Raw genomic sequence first — 20,266 nt, 5'->3', positions numbered from 1 at the left:
CTTGCATGGTTGAAAATCTATCTCTGAAGCAGGAAATTCTCTCACTGAACTTCACTTTTGTCACAGAGGCACAACACAATCACTCATAAACACTAGAAAATAAAAAATCAAGGCAATTCAGGGCAGTAATGGGAAGGCATGGGCATTTTTAAACTTGATCTGATCTTTTAAACCTTTCTTCTTGGTACTGATTTAGTGGGGATACTTACCATTATAAGGTGTAAAAGAAATATCTTGCACATATTCTCCTTTATTCTCATTATCAGCTGCACTAACTTCACTATACCTCAAATGAGTCAGTGGTACAGAGTGTAAGTGAAAGTTATTGTAAGGAGGGGCCTTGTCCATTGCATCCGATAAGGACTAGGCAGAGCTGTAGATGACTCTTTCTTTTTGCACTAAAGGAAGATTGCAGTTATAACAAACTTTCTAATTTCTGGGGACAAGACAGTGGTTAGTATGCTGGTTTAATTGTCCTTGTCTCTGTAAATCTGGATTTATATGCAATGTTTTCCAATATCCTGTAATTATAACAAGGATGAAAACTTTTAAAAAGTATTTTAGGCTGAGATATTTATGCCAATTCAACCTTAAACATGCATACATTTAGATATATATTATGATACATTGAATCACTAGGAAGTGTTCCTATAGAACAATAAACTGTGTGGATATAAGCATTTTTGCAACTTTATATCTATGTCCACACTGTAGTCTATAAATTCTATGTGTGAAGGCAGTCTTAGGATTGTCCTTGTCTTTGCTTTGTCTAAGAACTTCTTGGATGACTGGAAATTACAACTGAAATAATTGTTGCTTCTTAATTCATAAGTTTCTGAAACTAGCAATTTCATTCTATCAATGTTTACATTTTCCTCTTTGCTATGAATGCTTAGCAACTGTATGGTAACAATCCAAATAACTTTCCAGCTGTCCTAAGTCTGCCAAAGAGAGCAAGACTAACGTATGCACTGGATTTACCACCTTTAACGTTTGTTTCCTTCAGTTCTGCTCTACATGCATGCTTTATATAAAACATATTTATGAGTGCTTGACCTTTAAGAAATGTAGAAATTTTGTCAGTATCTCACTTTCCCTTGGGTGTGAGGCACCAGCATGGGTATTGTGGGTGGTGGTGTCCATCCCTGGATCTGTGGGAGAAGGGAGAATGATCATTTGGGTTGAGCCTGAGGAGCTTTTCTTTCAGAGGATTTCCATGTAGTATAGCATTCATTCCCCAAGAACTATATTCTGTGGCTGTGATGTAGTATGGTTGGCTTCCTTCAAGGTATAGGACTCAGCAGGCTTGGAGCATCCTGTAAAAGCTCAAAATCAAAACTGAAGCTTGCTTTGTACACAGAGCAAGCTACCAGCCCCCGTCTGCCTTGGCTGAAGTGCTCTGAGCATGAGCAGAAGCATTGTGGTGGGGCTGTTCCACCTGTACACACCCTGACTCACTGTGTGTGGTCAACTGGGGAGATATCCAGAGTCTTTTTCAGCCAGCTACTCTCTGCTTCCAATTCTGCTCTTGTCTGGGATCTACCATCAGAAGAGTGCCTGGATAGTTAACATCTTTGCCTTAGCATTGAAGGTCTTCTGTTAGAGATGAGTAGCAGGACAGAAGAAAATAAGGTGGAGGCCAAAGGAGTCTCATATTAAAAGGATAAGTCAGAATACTGGTCACGGTTGTGAGTCATCACATTTGTCAAATGAATGACTCAAAGAAAATCCAGCATGGTCTGTATTTGATTGAGCAGATGTATATGCTTCAGATTGACTCATCACTGTACACTCTGACTAAATAACCCAGATCAGCTACTGGGCCAACTTCTCTTTATGTGCTCCTCAACAGAAATTGCACTGCATGGCATCATTTCAATGTGCAAGAGGGTTTGTCTAATCTCAGTATTAGTGACCAAAAACCCCACAAAAACTAATAGCAAACAAACTAACAAGTTGGGACTGTATAGTCATATAATAAAATCATAAAGCAACATCCTTGAAATTATTTGTTCTACTCATCAACTAGACAGAGAGGTGTTCAATGTAAGAAATTCAAATAAGATGAATGCAAACTTAGTAAAGGGTTAGAATTATTCAGCTTGAGAGTTTCCAATCTTAAATTTGATTGTACAAAGAATATCTTAATCATATAGATCCAGGTTTCAAGCACACTGATTCAGGATATTTAAGTCTATTGTAAAATTGCTCCAGTAGTGACAATGTGCATATGTAGCAAAAATTAACAAATCTGCCCATCATTCAGTCTTCATTCATTCAAAATCCTTAATCAGCCATCATTCATTCTAAATATTAGTTAGCAATAGAAATTCAGCATATTTTAGTGTAAGAAAATTACAGTAGTGTCAGTGCTCTGTATCCAGTGCACTACAACTGTAAGAGAGAAAACCCGGTAGCAATCCTCTCAGAGCTTAAGCTGGTTTCAGAGACACTATTAGGAAATAAATAGTGGTTTCACAACATCATTTTATCATTTTGTAACCAGGTTAGAGGCCAGTCATACATGGTCATTGCTGTAAAGTAGATAAGGTCAGAGTTCCTCCCCACTAGTATAAAGTTATCAGCTTAAATACCTTTAATAGTATTTTCTGAGAGAGAAAAAATAGGATGTGATTAAACTTTAAAGGAACGTATCTCTTAATTTCTAGAGTTGCACAGATATTAAACATGCAATATCTGTTAAAAGCAGCGAGAACCATATGTCTAAATCCTATTAAACTGTGAAAAAAATTAAGAATGTGGAATGCCTTTTCACAGAATGAATCCAATGACATAAGAAACATCCCAGTGCTCCCCGAGGGCTTTGTGGAGGGATGGGCTCTGCTGTACTGGGTGTTATTTAAGCTCAACAAGAGCCAAAGCAGATTCTGGCCATGACTTACTGCCCTCTATGATAGCAACAGACCCAACCATTATGCCTGCATTTGCAACTGTGGGATGCCTGTCTTAAGGCATCCCACAAATTGTGACCACACCAAAAATTCACTGTCAACAGGGATTGGTTCTTCACCTTTATTTGTGACTCATGAAAGCAAAAAAGTAATGAATGCATCCAGCAGCTGCAGAATAAGGAACCTCCTGTTCTTGTGATTACAGAACTACTTTAAAAGTATGTTGAAATATAACTGCACCAGAATGAAAGAAAGATTAAATGTGTTGTGAAAAATCGTGTACTTGTTCCATGGCTTTGTTTTTTGACTGAAGAATGCTATTTATAAGTGAATATCTTATTAAACACTGAACATAGTGCTTTACAGCCAGTAAAAGACAATAGACCAAATGTTACTGTTACCCACAGCTGGAGTGGATTGATAAAACCAGCACATTGTCTTTGTTCACATAGTTTAAAGTCTAAATAAAGATATATGATCAAAAGAGTGAATTGACTTAGCAAGGTGACAGAGAAAGGGCAAAAGGTGAAAAAAAGCTGTATCAGTAAGTTATAAAATGCATAAATGGATAATATTTTGCTGGCTGCCTTAAGCTTTAAAAAAAGTGATCTATGGTTAATGTTTACATTACAGAAATTAAGCATTTTCAAAACAGCATTTGGAATGGGAAGGGGTGACACTAGTCCCCCAAAATCTACTCAGTGCATTAAAATGAGTCAATGCTTGCATATATGTTATACTTCTCTCTTTATATATGATCCAGCAAACTGTGAAAAAGGTAGGTGTCATTGCTATCATGTCATTTGACAGAAGAACTTACTAGCAATCTATAATTTACACATTTTCACATTTATCTTTTCAACCATATGGTTTTTTACCAAAATTATAGTTGAGAACCTAGCATACCATTCAAGGTCCAAGGATATTCTTCGTTAAAAAATCCAATTATTTTTTCTCTAAATTCAGCAAAACCTGGAGAGAACTAAGTGGCAACTTTGGGGGAAAAAATAAAAAGAAAATACTCTCCCAGTTGCATGACAATATAGGTAAAACTGAGTAAAAATTCTCCTTTGCACTGTTCCAAGTATATGATTCGGACAAGTATTAGTTATTCCAACATAAATTCAACTGTGATTTTTAAACTGACAACCCTTTTGTAAAATATTGCACGGGCTCTACATTTTTTCAGAATAACAAGTCACATATGGAATTGTTTTGTTATGGACATAGTTGAATAAAAATTTTGGAGCATCTTTGTGCAAAGCAGCTCCTGGTAGTTTAAAAAGGGGAAGAAATAGAATAAGGAAATGAATCTGTAATTCGGGAAAGATCCAGTGAAAAGAAATTTTAAAAAATTTAAAATTGTGGGGACCTTGAAGGAGCAGCTGGGCAGAGGTGGGGGAAGCTGCCCCAAGCCTGGGTTGACTCTGTCCCTAGGAAATTGTTGTATCCTTGTAAAGCACAGAGACCAAGTGTTTTATAAGATTTTATGTTCCAAATACAACTATTTTTAAAGTTCTGCGAGTGAGAACTGCAATCTCCCTGACTAGGGAACTATGTTTAATATATCTGTTAGTGTATAAGTCATCTTCTAAAAGGAAAGCAGCTTCATTTTTGCTGTTTTGTGGTAAAATCCACATCAACAACCCCCCGAATGTTACCAATCATCCCATTCCTGCATCTTGAATTAAAACTACTTTCAGTAATTTGTAAAAAAGTCCCAAATTATTGTAAAGACTAAGCATTGTGTTAAAATAGAAGAAATATTCCTGAGGAAGGAAACTAAGCTTTTTCTGATGTTTCAGAATTATTTTATGTTGATTTCTCAATGCCCACTTAGTAGACATTTAGCTGGCATCATAAAAACCTGTTCTAGGTCCTGCTGACCTTATTGGAAGAAGAACCAGAGCCTGGATTTGTAGATTTTAAAGAACAAAGGTGAAAACTAAATGAACTGCTCCTCTCTGTCCTAAGAACATGAAAACACAGTGCAACCCTATTACTCAGTGAGGATCTGTTCACTGGAAAATCACTGAGGGAATAATGAGGGGGGAAGAACACAAGGAGGAGGAAAAGGTGAGAAGAAAAGAGAAAGAGGGCAAGAGAGAGCGAAGAGGAAAGGGGAATTTGCTTTTGATGTCACAGTTCTATCAGCTCATGCATTTTTCATGGATACCAACTAGTGCTAAAATAATGCTGTGCTGACAATACAAGCACGAAAAAAAGCAGCCAGGTCCCCAAATATCATGACATTGGCTTAAAAAAAATTATAAAAATTTGTAACTCAAAGCTTTCTTTCCCTTCTAATTCGTAAGCCTTTTGGGGCTGCCTATTCCAGCATTTCTCTCAAACTTGAGATTTATCATTTTTAAGGTGACCTGAGGTTCCAATTAAATTGCATCTGCTGAAGAGCTTAAAACAAAGCTAAGTGTTGCAAAATTGCTGCAACCCTGAGCTGGCAACACTAAATGTCATAAGCATGGCGTACTACACAGTTTTGAGCAAAGTTGACTAAAAATTACCAGATGTTTGATACAAGTGCATTAATTAAAGTAGCATTTGTGCCCTTTGCTAGCAAGAAAATAAAAACTGAAAGGGAAGCCAGCTGGTAAAGCAAAATAAACTGGTAAGACTCAGGAGTTAACCTGGTTTGCAGTTCAAGCTTTGTAAACTTAATTTGAGGAAGTGAACATTAACATTTTTCAGTGCTTTTGATTAAAACCTGACCTTTTAAAAATAATTAATGGACTGTATGTATATCTTCTTTTAGGTTTTAGTCACACATGCTACAGCAGCACCGATTGCTGCCTTTACTTGCAGAAGAAGAAAAACCATGCACAGGTGCAGGAAACAGCACCGGACCTTTATTTGCAGGAACGGCATTTTCAGTTGAATTATTTAGGTATCAGCCTTCAGATATTAACCACTTCAATAGTTCTAGGGACTTTCTGCAGTTACTCTGTAGATTTTTTAATATAAACACTTCACTTAGTTCTGGTTAATTACAATGGATGTGGCCTTTCTGTGGTTTTTGTCTCCCAACCTGGCGAGCACTCTTAGGAACGCAATTAATTTAATACTCCAGTTTTAATTACCAGTGACACTGTAAATGCATTAGTGTTTAAAAAAAAAGGTAATGAAAAATTAATACATTAATGAAACCATTTAATGACATTTTCGGTGAACTGGAAGGAAAAGCAATGTTAGGGGGCCAACGTACAACCCTCACGCTCATCTTAATTATATACAATCGCACTTTCTGCAAAATACACCCGCACGCCCCCGCCCGCGCCGATAGCACCGTGGCTCGGGGGCTGTAACTGAGAGAGCAGCGTGCCCGGCCCTGCACTGTCAAACGCCGAAATCCGCCGGGATCGGCCCCGCAGGAGACGCACTGGGGCCCCGCTCGCAGGGCAGGTACGAAGGGCAGAGAGGGGTGGCTCCGGGGCCGGCGGTGGGTCCCTACGGGCCGGCGGTCTCACAGCTGCTCGGCGGCCCCTCGGCACCGGCTGCTGCCGCCGCGGGCGGAGGCGCGGGCGGGCAGCACCGCCCGCCGCAGGCTCGGCCGCCCCGCCGAGCCGTGACCGCCGTGCCGGGGTCGCCGTGCTAGAGCCGCCCGCAGCCCGGCCCGGCCCGGCCCGGCCGCAGCGCCGCGCCGAGAGAGCCGCCTTCCCCGCCGGCAGCCGGGCTGCGCGCACCCCCCGCACCGGAGGTCTCCGCTGATAATTCAAAAATGGAGGATGCGCCCTCTCAGCCATTAATTAATAATGTAGCTCGCTGTCTTCCTGTGTGACACACGCTGGAAGGCACCGAGCGGCCAATAAAGATGTAGGGGAGAGCAGGGGAAGGCTCCTCCCCGCAGCTCTTCCTGATTGAGGGCTTGAAGAAGTAGATCAAAAACTTCCCAGGAGCCGGCAGGGGGGGGCGGGGGGGGGGCTGAGGAAAGGGAAGAAACGCAAGAAACGCGGCGAGGGGGACCGCGCTCCGCACCGACCGAGCAGCGAGCAGAGCCTGCGGCCGCACCAGGTGGGCAGGAGGGGAGGGAGCCCCGCAGCCCCCGCCGGACAGGCCGGAGGCCGGGCTGCCCCCGCGCCGCGGCCGCGCTGTCCCGCGGCGGCAGAGCCCGGCAGGCGCCGGGCCAGGGCGAGGCGCGGGGCGGGAAGGGCGAGGACCCCAGTTAGGCAGCGACCCGGCAGGAAGGGAAGGAGGGAGATAAGTGGTCGGCGCTGCCCCTCCTGGGTGTTTGCTTTGCGGAGAGGAGGAGGAGGAGGCGGAGGCGGCGGGGGAGTGGAAGTTGGTGTCCGGCCCGGCGTGTGTGGGTCAGAGGCGGGGGAAAGGGGGTGACCCGAAGGCAGGGGCGCCGCAGGAGACAAAGCGCGGCCGGGGTATCCCCGAGCCGAGCACGTTGCGCGGCTGGCGCGGGGGTTGCCGCCTCCGCCCGCCGCTCGGCGTCATGGCCCCATTGTGAGGCGGGCGGAGGCGGAGGAAGGTGCCGCCGTTGGTCCGCGCGCAGTCCCAGGCAGGCAACGGCGTGTCGGGCACACAAAAGGCTCCGCCGAGCCACCACCGCCGCTCCTGCTCGCTTCTGCTCGCTCCTGCCTTGGCTCCCCCGGGAGGAGGGACACGCCGGGCCCGTTCCCTCCTCCCCGGGCTGGTGGGCGCCTCTGCCTCGCTTAATCCCTCCGTGTTTTTTATTCTCCCCCGTACCCTCTGAAGCCGATCCTGGGGCAGGAAGAGAGCCGGGAGCGGGGCAATGCCGCTGCTGCACCGAAAGCCCTTCGTGAGGGTGAAGCCCCCCGCCGACCTCCGGCCGGACGAGCGTGTTTTCTACTGCAGGGTCACTAACGAGATCTTCAGGAACTACGAGTAAGAAACAACCCCGCGTCAGTGTCCGCGTCCCTATGTCCGTCCTGCACTCCCCCGCCAACCCCCCCGCGCTCCGGCGGCGGCGGCGGCGGGCAGGGAGCGGCTGGAGCCCCCAACCCGCTCTGACACCTGGGCGGGCAGGGAGGGAGGAGAAGGGATTCCCCGGCTCGCTGCGGGGAGCCTTGCCGGGGGGTGTGAGTGGGGGACCGCGGCTGGCGCCGAGCCTGTGCCCTCGCGAGGGGGATGGGGGCAGAGAGGGCGGATCTCTCGCCTGGGGCAGGGATTCCCCTGCCCCTCCTCGCCGGGGGTACCCCGCAGCCCCCTTCGCCCTCGGGGAAGGAAGACAGCCAGCTCCTTCCCCCTTCCTTCTCTCGCTCCTTCCGCGGTGTCGCCCCTGCCCCCGCCGGGGAAGTGAAAGTTGCGCGTGTGGGAGGCGGCGGGCGGCAACGAGCGTCTACCGGGCTCGGGCTCTCCCTCCCGTCCGCCCCCGCCGGCAGCCGCGTGTCGGCGGCGCTCGGCGCTAGGCCGCCCCGCGGAAGGGGCCGCGCCGGGCCCGCGTTCAGCCGGCGCAGCGGGGCCGCCCGCCCGGCGTGTGCCGGTGCCCTATTGTTGTGCTGACGGCCGGGCGGGGGGCACTGGCTGCCGGGCCCGCCGGGCTGCTCCGGGCTGGGCTCCCAGGCCGGCTCCCACCGCGGTTAACCCCTTGCTGGCGGCCCTCGCCGCGCCGCCCAGGGCCGCGCTCGCCCCGCCTCCGCGGGGAGCTGCCGGCTGCTCCGGTTGGAAATGGCCGGCGGGGCAGCGCGGCGCGGGGTCGCTGCACCTGTCCGGCGGGGCAGGGGTCCCGCCGCCGGAGCCCTCCCGTGCGGCACAGCCAGGGGTTAAACCCCGCCTGAAGCCCAGCGAGCGCACCTGTCACCTTAGGAGCTTTTTTCCTTGCGAGGCTTTTATCGCTTCTTCTATCGCTCTCATATCCTTTATATGTATATTTTTTTCTTTTTTTTTTTTTTTTTTTTTTCTCGCGTGTTCAAAGCTGAACAGGATAGGTGAAATTCCCGTTAACGAGTGAAGGCGGATGGCACGGGTAGTCCCGAACTTGCAGCCACTCACTTCACCGCTTGTAAGAACAATGGACAGAAAGTATTAGCAAGACGTTTTTCAAAAGCCGATAAATTACGGGTTTTCACCACCGGTCTGATCCAGCAACATTCTCACCTACAAAAGGCCCCCACATCCAAACTATAATTTTTTTAAGATGTGCAGACTAACGAGGTTAAATCTAAAATGCTTTTAGTTTGCAACATATGAAATAAAAGCACACCTAAATCTTTCTCATGTTTAGACTTGTTTTTGTTGTTCAAATACACTCGGCTTAATAAAAATTTGAAGAAGCTGGATTAGGTAACTTTGAAGGGTAATGCCTTACTTTTCCCTGAACTATATACTCTCAGGGTGCTGATTGTGTTGGGAGTTCTGTAAGGAGTATTTTCCTTATAGGGTGTATAAGAACCTGACAAGGGAGAGGTGACAGCCTCCTGTTTCTGTAGGAATTAAGTCACCCTCCCCCAGCTTCTGATATTGCTTTGCTTATATTGATATTGATTTGCTTATTCTGATAAGCTACTTTTCTGGATACAAGTATTATCACATCATTAGATGACATTAATGTATTTGTTGACACAGGGAAATATGTTTCAGGTACATGTAGTTTTACTACAATTTCGGTATGAAAAGTATCCTTTTAAAATGTCTGTCTGTCCTCAAAATGTTTGGTGACTATTTGAAGTATTGTGACAGGCATATTTATACTGCAGAGGTGTTGTCAATAAGTATGAAAGACCAAATTCCTTGCTTAACCAAAGTTCAGGAATTAAGGAGTAAATTTAGATGTGTTCACACAGGCAATCCCTAGAAATGTCAGGAGGTGGTTAGCTGAGAGGTCCGGCCTTAGAATGTGGTGTTTGGGAAGACTCCACAGAAAACTCTGCTGTGCTTGTTTTTTGTGTATGGGGGTGTGTGTGTTTTTGGTAATGGGTTTGTTTTTGTTGGTTTTGTTTTCTGGCCCTTTTTGTTGGGTTGGATAAAATTGGTGCATTGGATTGAAAAACGTAGTACTTTCTTTGCCTAGCAAAGTGTTCTGGCACAGATGGGTTGTAAGTTTAGGTTACTGTTAGTTATGGCATAATCTTCTCGAGAACATAAGTTTGGTCATCTTTTAGACAGTTTTAAAGGTTCTGATCCTTTAAAACATCAGCTTTCTCTGCTGATTGATAATGCCTTCTGAAAACAATAGTACCTATTTCTTTGCCTAAGCAAGGGCAAGTAGATTAATAGGGATAGGGAAGGCCCACTTCTTTAAAATTGTATTAGCTGTTTCATGAAAGAAAGCCATTGTCTAAGTCAGACTTCTCTGAATCTACTATTTGAGGGGAGAATTTAAAAATTCCACAGTCCAACTAGATGAAGAGGGCTGTACTGATATATATATATATATATATATATGATAACCTGAATTCACCCCCTACATCAACTGTATGAATGCTTTTAACTATTACAAACAGTTAAGACTCAAGCTGGTTTTGTGTTTGTTTTTTGTTGGGTTGTTTGGTGGGTTTTTGGCAGAGCACAAACTTAGTGGTGAAAAGCTGCTTTCATGCATGTGTCAGCTTTAGTAGAGTTGATTAGAAATCACACATTAGTATTATTCTTTTCTATATAAGAAATGGTTATACTAATATGAGAAAAATTTGGCAAGACTAGTATTTTGTAAAGTGACTTTCCTGTAAAGAATGTATTTCCTCTTTAATTCGAGATACAATCACATAATTTTGTAATCCTTTCAGAAGAGAGAGCCACGTCCAGTTATATTTATCCTTAGAAACTGGGAAAGCTGATGTTTTCCATGCTTGGTTACATTCCTGGTTAGAGGGACAGACCAGCAAGGAGAGTCTGTGGGGTCAGAGTAGGGAAATCAAGTACGGATGTGCATGAGATGTATGGAATGCATGAAAAACATATTGAACCAGTGGGATGCTACCACCAGTCTTTGACACCTTGTCTGTGACAGTTAATAGCTGATAGAAATGTGCAGAGAAAGCTACTACTAAAGTGTGGGAAGTCTTGTATATGAAGATAGTTTGAAAAAGACAATGATGAGTAGTATAGACACAGTGGTAGGAATGTTTCTCATTCTAGAACGTGAGAGCAGGGAAGAGCAGTTTCTCCTTACCTTCAAAACTTAGTGAAACTTATTTAGAGGCTGACCTGTAGTGTTCTTGGTTACAGTCAAATAGAGATCTTTCAAAAGGCTTTTTAAAAGCCCTTAGTTAAATTAGGTGAATTTTCCTCTTTTCTTGGAGAGAAACTCATCACTTAAAATGTATTCCTTAATGCATAATTAACCTACAAATATTAAGGAATAAATGTATTTATGATGGGTTCTTGTTTGTTTTGTGCATTATTTGTAATGCTAGTTCTTGACTACTTCTGGAGACCAAGAGTATAAGAAAACTCTGATCCAGAATGGCAGAGTTAGTCTTCTCTGATTACCCTCCTGTGGTACACTAAATTACTTGTTCTAACGTATGCTAAGAAAATGAATGGAAGTAAATATTAGCAATAAATGCTCTCGAAGCACACTAAAAATATAGTCAGTCTTAAAATCAAGAGGAGTATTTGTTTAGTTCAAGAAAAAGCTGTAATTACTAGGCTGATTTTTATATCCATTGCAAATGCAGTCAGCACAGAGGTTGCCAGTAATTTAGTTCTTGCTTCTGTTAATGACCTGCCTCCTATCAAATACCTACTGAGTAGTGGCATTAAACTACTACTCAATGAGTTGCTGATAATTTTACAGTTTGCCTTACCTTGCATAGAAAACTAATTAAATGAAAAGAGGCATCCAGCTGAGAAGTTGGTGTTAATTACAACTACAAAGACAAATTGGTTTTTAGTCCATGCTGCTCGAGTAGTTGAGCTGATGTGGACATCACCAGGGTGCTGCAGTTGCATTGGACATCTCAAATGCAGATGCATCCATGCAAGTGACCTTTGTGGATGTGTTTTGTATGAAATTCTCCCTCCTGGTTGCCAAGAGCCACAGACATCTTGAACCAGCAAGGAAGCCCCAGAAACCGTAATACCCTAGATAAAGACATAGGTAATGCTTGAGATGTGATGTAGCAGCAGATGCTCTTGCTCTTGTGAAGTTGGGTGTAGAATATGATCAAGGGCATTATCACCCTTCAAGTAAAGGGAAAGACTATCACTGCTGCTGCCTTGGTTTGGTAGATGTTGTGTCTTCGTCAAGTGTTTTGTGATAACTGATGTCCCCTGGAGAGAGACAGGGACAGAAGGAGTATATTTAGTGGTATACTGTGGGATTTTGTTTTCTTTCAAACCAAGTTAAAGTGAGATCCTTAAAACATTGCAGTGAAACTGCTAACAGACTAAGCCACAGATGGTTTTGATGCACTGTAGGTAAAGATAGCTAAATAATGCTTTCAAAATGGAATGTAGCTGTTTTTCACACTATTTTTTTTCTTCCCTGTAAACTCACAGGGGAAAAATCCACACAAAACAAAAGAGGAAATGAGGGAAAATGAAACTAGATACACAAAATATGCTCATGTGTAAATGGAACATATTTACTTCTAATATGTTTCAGTTAAAGTAATCTTAGCATTTTGTACTTGTAATAATCATGGATCAGGAATTTTTAGAAAGAGGTTTGTTGACTGGGATTCTTAAATTATTTTTTTCCTTGTTTTTATAATTTTTTTTCTCCTTTAAGTTCAGTGCTGCTGCTTTAAATAGCATGACTGCCCGGTATCCCCTCACAAAGAATAACAGCAGCTCTTAAAGGGACACTATCTCTGTCTCTCCCTTGCTCTCTGATGCCCCCTTGACTTTTTTTTTCTAGCTTTACTTTCATAGTTTAAAAAAAATTATATTCTGGTACATTGTTAGTAACTCTTTAGAGTGTTTTTCTATTTCCTGGCTAAAGATAGTTATCAAGAGCCTCTTGGGTAAGTGAGACACACACAAAAATATATTTAGAAATACAGCTGAATGAAGATTGAAGTAAGTGCTACTTTATCCATTGAATATCCATCCATAAAAATTACTTTATTCTAATACAGAAATATTGAAATGTAGGGCAAGACAAGACGTGAAGAGATCACATTTCATCTATTCTATCACCTCACAGAAAAACCCAGTCTAAACTCATGAAACAGATTTTTGTCAAACCTGTTCTTTAATATGTTTAAATAAGTATAATACACAATAAAGATGCACAAAGAATGACTGACAGCCATCTGTTCTTCATATCTTGAAGAATAGTTTATCTAATTCTCTCTCCTTTGTTCTTGTCCTTTTTGTCTTTAGAGTAAGCAGCCCCACATTATCCATATACTGTCAAATATATTGAGTAGATAGCAGGATAGCAGATGATATAAAAATCTGAAATTCTGCAGCTATTAAATATTATTCAGCTAATTTATCTATCCCTTCCTCTTCTGTCCTTCTTGCAGCTGATGGTTCTTCCTAAAGCATATCTTGCTCAGAGGACTCCTGTGTTCATACAGAAAGGATTATCTGAGCCAAGACCCTTCATTGTCCTCAATCTGAAATTTCCATTTTCATTTACAAAATGTTATGGTTCATCTGTCCATCTGCAGTGAACACTGTCATCTGCATCAGTGTCACCGATGAACATTTGCCAGCTTGAGTTTGCAGGGAGACTGCAAGAAAAAACTGACTGTGAACTGTCCAATTCTCTTAACCTCATTACTAGAAGTTATTTGAACAGGTCTATCCTTTTAAAAATGGGAACAGTGTGGTTTAGTTTTGGGTTTTTTGTGAAGGGAATGAAATGAAACTTCAGTACAGGCATCTGATGTAGCATGCAATTGACTGAAAGTACTGTGTGCTTTGAAATAGCTATGTTGGACTGATAAAGCTTTCTGAGCTTGGTTTGTCATGTGTATTCAGTAGTTATCAATACTAGTCCATTAATATTTGTAAAGGCAAGTAAAAGCATTGTCTGAACTGGGGCATATTGAAAGATTGCTTTGCTGTCTGATCACTAATCCAAAGTATATGATATGTTTTAACATGGCTTTGTGAATTGATGCATCTCCTTAATTTAGAAAATGTTTTAATAAGCTGCTGTTCTTCTGACACCTGTCAAAAATGGACAGATTTTGACTAATGAAAGCTCTTCATTCTTGATTCCAATATAATAGCTAGTAAGCAAGCAGTAACAACAATGCAATTTTAGCCTTAATTGGAAATGTGTGGAAGGAGGAGAATCAATATTTACTAACGGAACAAGGGAGGAAAAGAATCTGTAGGAAAAAATATTTCAGTGCTTTTTTGTAAGAGCTATGCAAACAGTGAAGGGATAAAAACTATTTAGAGAACTACTTGACATTAAATTTTTGCCTCTCCCATCTTTTAGTTTGTGAGTTAAGGCACTCAAAATCTGGAACTTATTCAAGTTGCAACATGTTTCTGTGATCTTAAAGTTATTTCGTGTTTGAACAGTTTTAGGCGCTCGTCTTACAAATATTTGTGGAAATGGGGGAGATGCGAGCATGATATGACACCTATTAAACCCAGTGTGCTGATTATTATGCAAAAGGCTTCTTATACATTAATATTTGTTTGCAGCATGTCTTAAGTCTTGATTCTCTTACTGTAGTCTGTAATGAGGGGAGACTTTGGTTGTACAATAGCAATTTACCATGTCTGAAAAACATCAAATACTCCTTGATATCTACAAACTGTAGAGGAGTAGAGCTGCTTTTGCATTTCATGCTGTAAAAGATATTTGCAATTTGCTGCTATATTAACTGTGAGCAAGTTTAAAATGTTAGTCCAAACTCAACTGTTTTCTTTCTTTCTTCCCCCTCCGACCTTTCTTCCTTTCCAGTGATTTTTTTGAACGCACCATTCTGTGCAACAGCCTTGTGTGGAGCTGTGCCGTCACAGGTAAACCAGGACTCACATATCAGGAAGCTCTGGAATCGGAGAAGAAAGCCAGACATAATCTTCAAAGTTTTCCAGAAGCACTCATCATTCCAGTTCTCTACTTGGCCACCCTTACCCATCGCACCCGCCTGCATGAGATCTGTGATGAAATCTTTGCTTATGTCAAGGATCGGTATTTTGTTGATGAAATAGTGGAAGTACTTAGAAATAATGGTGCAAGGTAAGTATATTTAAAAATACTAATTTTTGTTTGTGTGTGCATTTTTGAACCCAAACCCCAGTGTAATAAACTCCATCCAAGTGAGGTGTGATGCTTCAGCTGGTGATACTATTACTGCACTTCCCTACTTTAATTAAGAGCAGGATTGTGTTGCTTGCTTGATACATTCCCTTAGCTTTGAAGTTGCTGTGTAGACATGACAGTGTTCTCAGGTCTTGACACTGCATGTTTTTTGGTCTGTGTGGTGGATTTGCAAAGGAATGTTGGTTTTTGTGAAAGGTGGTTTGTTTGTAGAATAAGATTTAGTGAGAAATTAGGGGAAGATACAAATTTAAAAAACACATGGCAATTTTGATGAATCATTCAGAATTAATGGCCAAACTACTGAAAGCTTAAAATAACTGATAGATGTTGGATTTTTACTTCTTAGGTAGTGCAAAAATTGTGATTACATTTTCAGTGAAGTTGGGAATTAATTGTATAATATGTATAATAGTTGATTATCTGGAATTTTGGTTGATAGGAGTTTCTTCCCACTCATAGTTAATGTTATTCTTACTGTTATACTGGTGTATTTACTGCAAATGTTTTTATTGCTGTCTTAGACCAATTAAAACCTTGGAAGAATTTTAAGCTTCAGATGCATTGTTTCTCATATCATTGGTACATATGCTCTATAGCAGAAATAAGCTTGAGTCTTTGTTTAAAGCAGCTTCTAGGGGAGGTCTAGAAAAGGTTCATATTTTGTCTAAATGAGTTTACAGTTTTACCTGATTGAGGCTTAAGATGTGAAAAAACATGCTTAGCTTGGATGTACCTGCAGAATGGGTGCTAAAGCCTTTGTGGGTTCAGCTGTTGCTGCTGGGGTTTTTGTTGTTTGTAGGGTCATTGTATTTTGCTTTTTTTCAGGAGGTAGGTGACAGCTTACACTTCAGAGTAGAAGGCACTCCTCAGGGTAGCCTGATACTTAGTGCATAGACTGGTGTTTGTTGGGTGATAGGAGCAGGCTGCTTCAAAATGATCATTGGAGAACAGTTATTCTGTGTCAGTTTTTGTAGTGGCTGATCCAGATATTATTTATGGCAAATTTGGTACTACACCAGGGAGAAAAGTCTCAATGCACTGCAGGAGATAAGTTGTAAGGGAATTGGTATGGTTATGTACATAAGGTCAGTGCTTAATAGAAAAGCTTTCCTTCTCTTCACTGCTCTATTCTTTTCAACCAGTAAAGTGCCAGTCTGCAAAGCCAGGATGAGAACAGCTTCAGTAGGGTTACTGCTTTCTGTATGGAAAACCTATATCCAAAGTTTCTTTCTCTCTTTCTCATCATTATACTTGTCAAATGACTAGACTCAGGATACCACTGGTATTGCAGTATTTTGCTTAGAGAATAAGGTGTTTGTTTGTTTAATTTGTTTATTTAGGAACCCAAATATTATGACCTGTCAGTATTGTTCAGCTGTTCTTCTTTTGCTCAATGAAATGCCTTAATATCTTCAAATGTAGAAAACAGTTAGTTTCCAAAACAATAGCAAAAATAATTATTGTTCTTCTAAAAGTTTTTTCCCCTCAAGAATAACTCTTTCTATTACTTTTCTAAAATATTTGCATGTGTGCATTGTAGCTTTCCAAAGATGTTTTCAAAGGTATAGCTGTGATATCACCTTAAGAGAGTGCTGTGGGTTTTTTACCAGCTTTTAATTCAAACTTCTTGGTTACCTGAACTTGTATTGAGATAAACACAAAATTGTTACATGTGTATGTTCTACTTTAACTGATCAGTGCATGTATAGGATATAAGTTAAATTTCTTGAGCCTCTGAGATGGATACCTTTCAAAAGATTTAAAGTTTCAAATAAAATTTATTTCCATCACAAATCAGCCTGCTAGAGATTGTATGTTTTAACTACATAAGTATAAATTGGTGTAAAATGAAGAATAAAAAACTTTCCTTAGCTGATTGTATGCCACTGATATTGCAGACAAAGGTATAGTAGGGAACTAGTTCTGACCTTTAATACTAAATCCAGGAAACACCGCAAATAGCATGGTAATGCAGAGGGACTTTCATGCTCAGAGGTACATAATTAAAGAATACAAAGTGGGAGGAGGTGAGGTGTAGTTATTTGTGTGCCAATTAACAGTTGACTTTGCCCTGCATGTTGAAGTACTGCATTGGGGATTAAGTGTACCAACTCACATTACTTGTACATAAGACGGCTTTCAGCAGAGCTGTTTGCATGCGTTTGTCATTTGCAGCTACAGTTTTGGGATCTTTTCTAGAAAAAGTTACCACAGTCCATCTATATTGTAATAGCATCCTATGAGAGCAACAGAATTTGGCAGATCATGAAAACCCAGTTGTTTTGTGGTGTTGTAAATTCTTCCACTTCTTTTAAAGTTTTTTGCACATGTAATGTCAGCAGGATTTTTTGGTTTTCTGAGCTCTGTGCATCATTTAATTCCAAGCCTACTACATAATGCATATGTAACTAAGGCTTGTTCAAACAACTTAAATATTGATATTTTATAACTCCTGACTTTGCATGTGTAATATAGTCATAAGATAGACTGCAGCTTTCTAGATTTTGAACAAAATAAGCATTAGGGAGCCCAGTCACTAGAAGGCTTAGCATTTTGGCTTAATATAAATGGTTTTTTATCCTTGAGCATATGAAGTTGTCTATAACACTGCAGGAGATGACAGCTGATTTGCAATGAGAGGACAAGTTCTTTGTTCAGAGTCTAGGAAGATGATGGGTTTTTTGATTGTATGAAACCTGTATGTTCTGGTTTTTGCAGAGTCTAATGCTCCATTACTTTTTCTGGTCTTACGTCTCCTGGTTTCTAGCCTTTTGCTATGGTGCTCAGTTTTGAATTTGGCTAATTCTGCCTTGTTACTGAGGTCTGGTAAGAGGAACTCAGGAGAATTTGGGATATACTGTCCTCCTCTTGTTTTGGTATGTCTGGTGTCTCCAACAACTGTTGTCAACCAGAAACAAATTGCAGAGAAAGCCCCCCCACCCCCCAATCCTGCCTTGTTCAGGTGGTCTCTAAAAATTATGGGTGCATTTTGGTAATCTGTTAGAAGCAGCAAGGAGATAATTCTGCTTGCTCTGTAACCCTTTCAAGTGATGCATTGATTAAAAATGGCCATCTTTCTTGGTTTGTGTCTGACTTTTCTGGCCAAACTGTGCTGACTTTTCTCCAAAGTGGCAGCTGTGCTATGCTTTCAAACACAAGGTGCTCTGATTTCCAGTTAAAGAAACTTAGGAACTGACTAACAACATTTTCCTAATACTGCCTTCACAAAAGACAAAATTACTATTTGAAGTATTGGTCAGAAACATTATAGAATAAAAAGAGAAAACTTAACTTAATCTAAAGTTAAGTTTGAGTTGCTAAAGAATTGAAACTAGTTGATATTGCAAACTATTGTTCATTAGAATGTCACATTGCAGTTTATGGAAAGTAGTTTATGGAAAAGGGCATGGAAATTATTTGAGATTTTATTGGAGGGAGGTTTAGAGCAATATTTCATGTTAGCCATAGTAAATTAAGATGTAAAATAAGCAGCAAATGTTTTAGCTCACACTTTATTGAAGGAGAGGAAATAAGTTGATCACATTACTGGAATCGCTTCCTATATTTGACATTCAAAACTGGAAGTTCAAGACCCTCATGTACCTGTTGGTCTTTTGATTTTCCACAAGGAATAGTGTCTCTTGCAGGAACCTGTCTATTTGTTGCTGTCTTAGTACTGTGTTTTATTATTGATACTTGAAACTTGTGAAATTGATTTTCAGCATTTTGACATCTGAAGACAGTTACCTGAAAGCTGAAACTATGTGATATGGAAGGCCTACCTGAAAATAGTAACCTCAGCTAATGCCTCAGACATACTAAAAAATAAAACCCTTGAACAACTTAACTTGCTCAGCAGTAAGACCTCTTCTTTTCTGCCTGAAGTCAGCATCATGCTTTTTGGATTTTACAACTGTTTTAATTTGTTGGAGGAAAAACTTCATTTACAGCCCATGTAAACAACATATTGTCATTTATCACCAGTATTCTGAGTCTGGGTGCTATCACAAGAAGTAATGTCCTGCTTTATGAGGATATATAAGTGAGCAGTTTGATAATTAGTTAATTAAACTATAAGCTTTTGGTCTGACTTGAGCAGTGAGGAGATGTGGCAACTCTACCTCCACTCTTGAAAATAGCTTATGTGGTGACGTCTTCCCTTCCCCATGTGGAGGCTGGAGCACAACCAATTCTTGTCCATCAGTTAGTATGGCACTTAAGTAAAAAGTCAGCCACTTACAGACTGAAATAGATGCCTTAAAGGTCAGTGTGTAAGAAGGAAGAAAATAATACAGAAAGGAATATCGTTTTTTCATTGAATTTGACCACTAGATGACACCACTGCAAAAGAATACTTGGCTAATGTCTGTGACCAAGCAACACCAGAATGCTTTTAAAAATGAGCCTACTTGCAGAAGCAGTAGATGATGTTCTGTTAGGAAGATTCTGCATCTGATCATACATTTGAATAGGTTAAGATCCTTTCTCTGCTTTGAATGATCTGATGTTGACAATTGTCAAGCTGCAGGAAACAGATAATCAGAGATCAAACTTCTTTTCACTCATCAGTTGTTTTCACTGGTGTCCCAGTGCTTTAGGAGTGTTCATTTAGGAGTGGATTAACCAGTGCATTAGGCCAATTAAAAGATTTGCATACTGTTTTCATCTCTGTAAGTCTTAACTGGGGCACAGGAAGCATGTCGCTGGTCAAGACTGTAGCTGATAAGGAGTTAGGATGGTGGAAGATAATCCTTGCAAGAGATAAAGTTAGAGCTAATTTTCCAACTTTTCTATTCAAACTGGCAATTGCTTATATCTGTCTGTCTATATCTCTATATCTGTAGTTGTCTTCTGAGTGCTAGGATGAGTTATTATAAGACCACTAGGTAGTGACAGTGTCTTGCCTGTTTAGACTAATGAGTTACAGAGAATTTAAATTATTTAAATTATAATTACTAATTGTGTGGCTTTTTAGTGGTAATGCTTAAATGTAAGTTCCTGTATACAAAGGAAGTTTACTACTTTATTTTGAAAGGTGAATTTGAAATTCCAGAAAGTATCAAAACTAGCATGGTGTCTGTGAAACAGCATCTCTGATAGTACTGGAGAGCAGCTTACCTATTCATAAAGGAAATACAGTATGCATTTTCTCAGCATAGCTGTTTAAGGATCAGTCAACTTCTGTCCTGGA

General features: G+C 41.1%; 1 protein-coding gene across 2 annotated transcripts in view; it reads left to right on the top strand.

Annotated features, from left to right (window-relative positions):
- The first annotated feature begins 6,858 nt into the window (after nucleotides 1–6,858).
- BAZ1A (bromodomain adjacent to zinc finger domain 1A) overlaps nucleotides 6,859–20,266 on the top strand; it is a 63,653-nt gene continuing 50,245 nt past the window's right edge. For both annotated transcript variants that reach the window (XM_058806201.1, XM_058806199.1), the window contains exons 1-3: nucleotides 6,859–6,938; nucleotides 7,629–7,778; nucleotides 14,713–14,991. In XM_058806201.1, the coding sequence (XP_058662184.1) occupies nucleotides 7,666–7,778; nucleotides 14,713–14,991 (392 nt within the window). In that variant the 5' untranslated portion in view covers nucleotides 6,859–6,938; nucleotides 7,629–7,665. The remainder of the gene's footprint in view (nucleotides 6,939–7,628; nucleotides 7,779–14,712; nucleotides 14,992–20,266) is intronic.

This window comes from Ammospiza caudacuta, chromosome 6, assembly GCF_027887145.1.
Source record: "Ammospiza caudacuta isolate bAmmCau1 chromosome 6, bAmmCau1.pri, whole genome shotgun sequence".
Classification (NCBI taxonomy): Eukaryota; Metazoa; Chordata; class Aves; order Passeriformes; family Passerellidae; genus Ammospiza; species Ammospiza caudacuta.
Note: the sequence above shows the minus strand (reverse complement) of the source record. Positions and strands in the feature narration are given on the sequence as shown.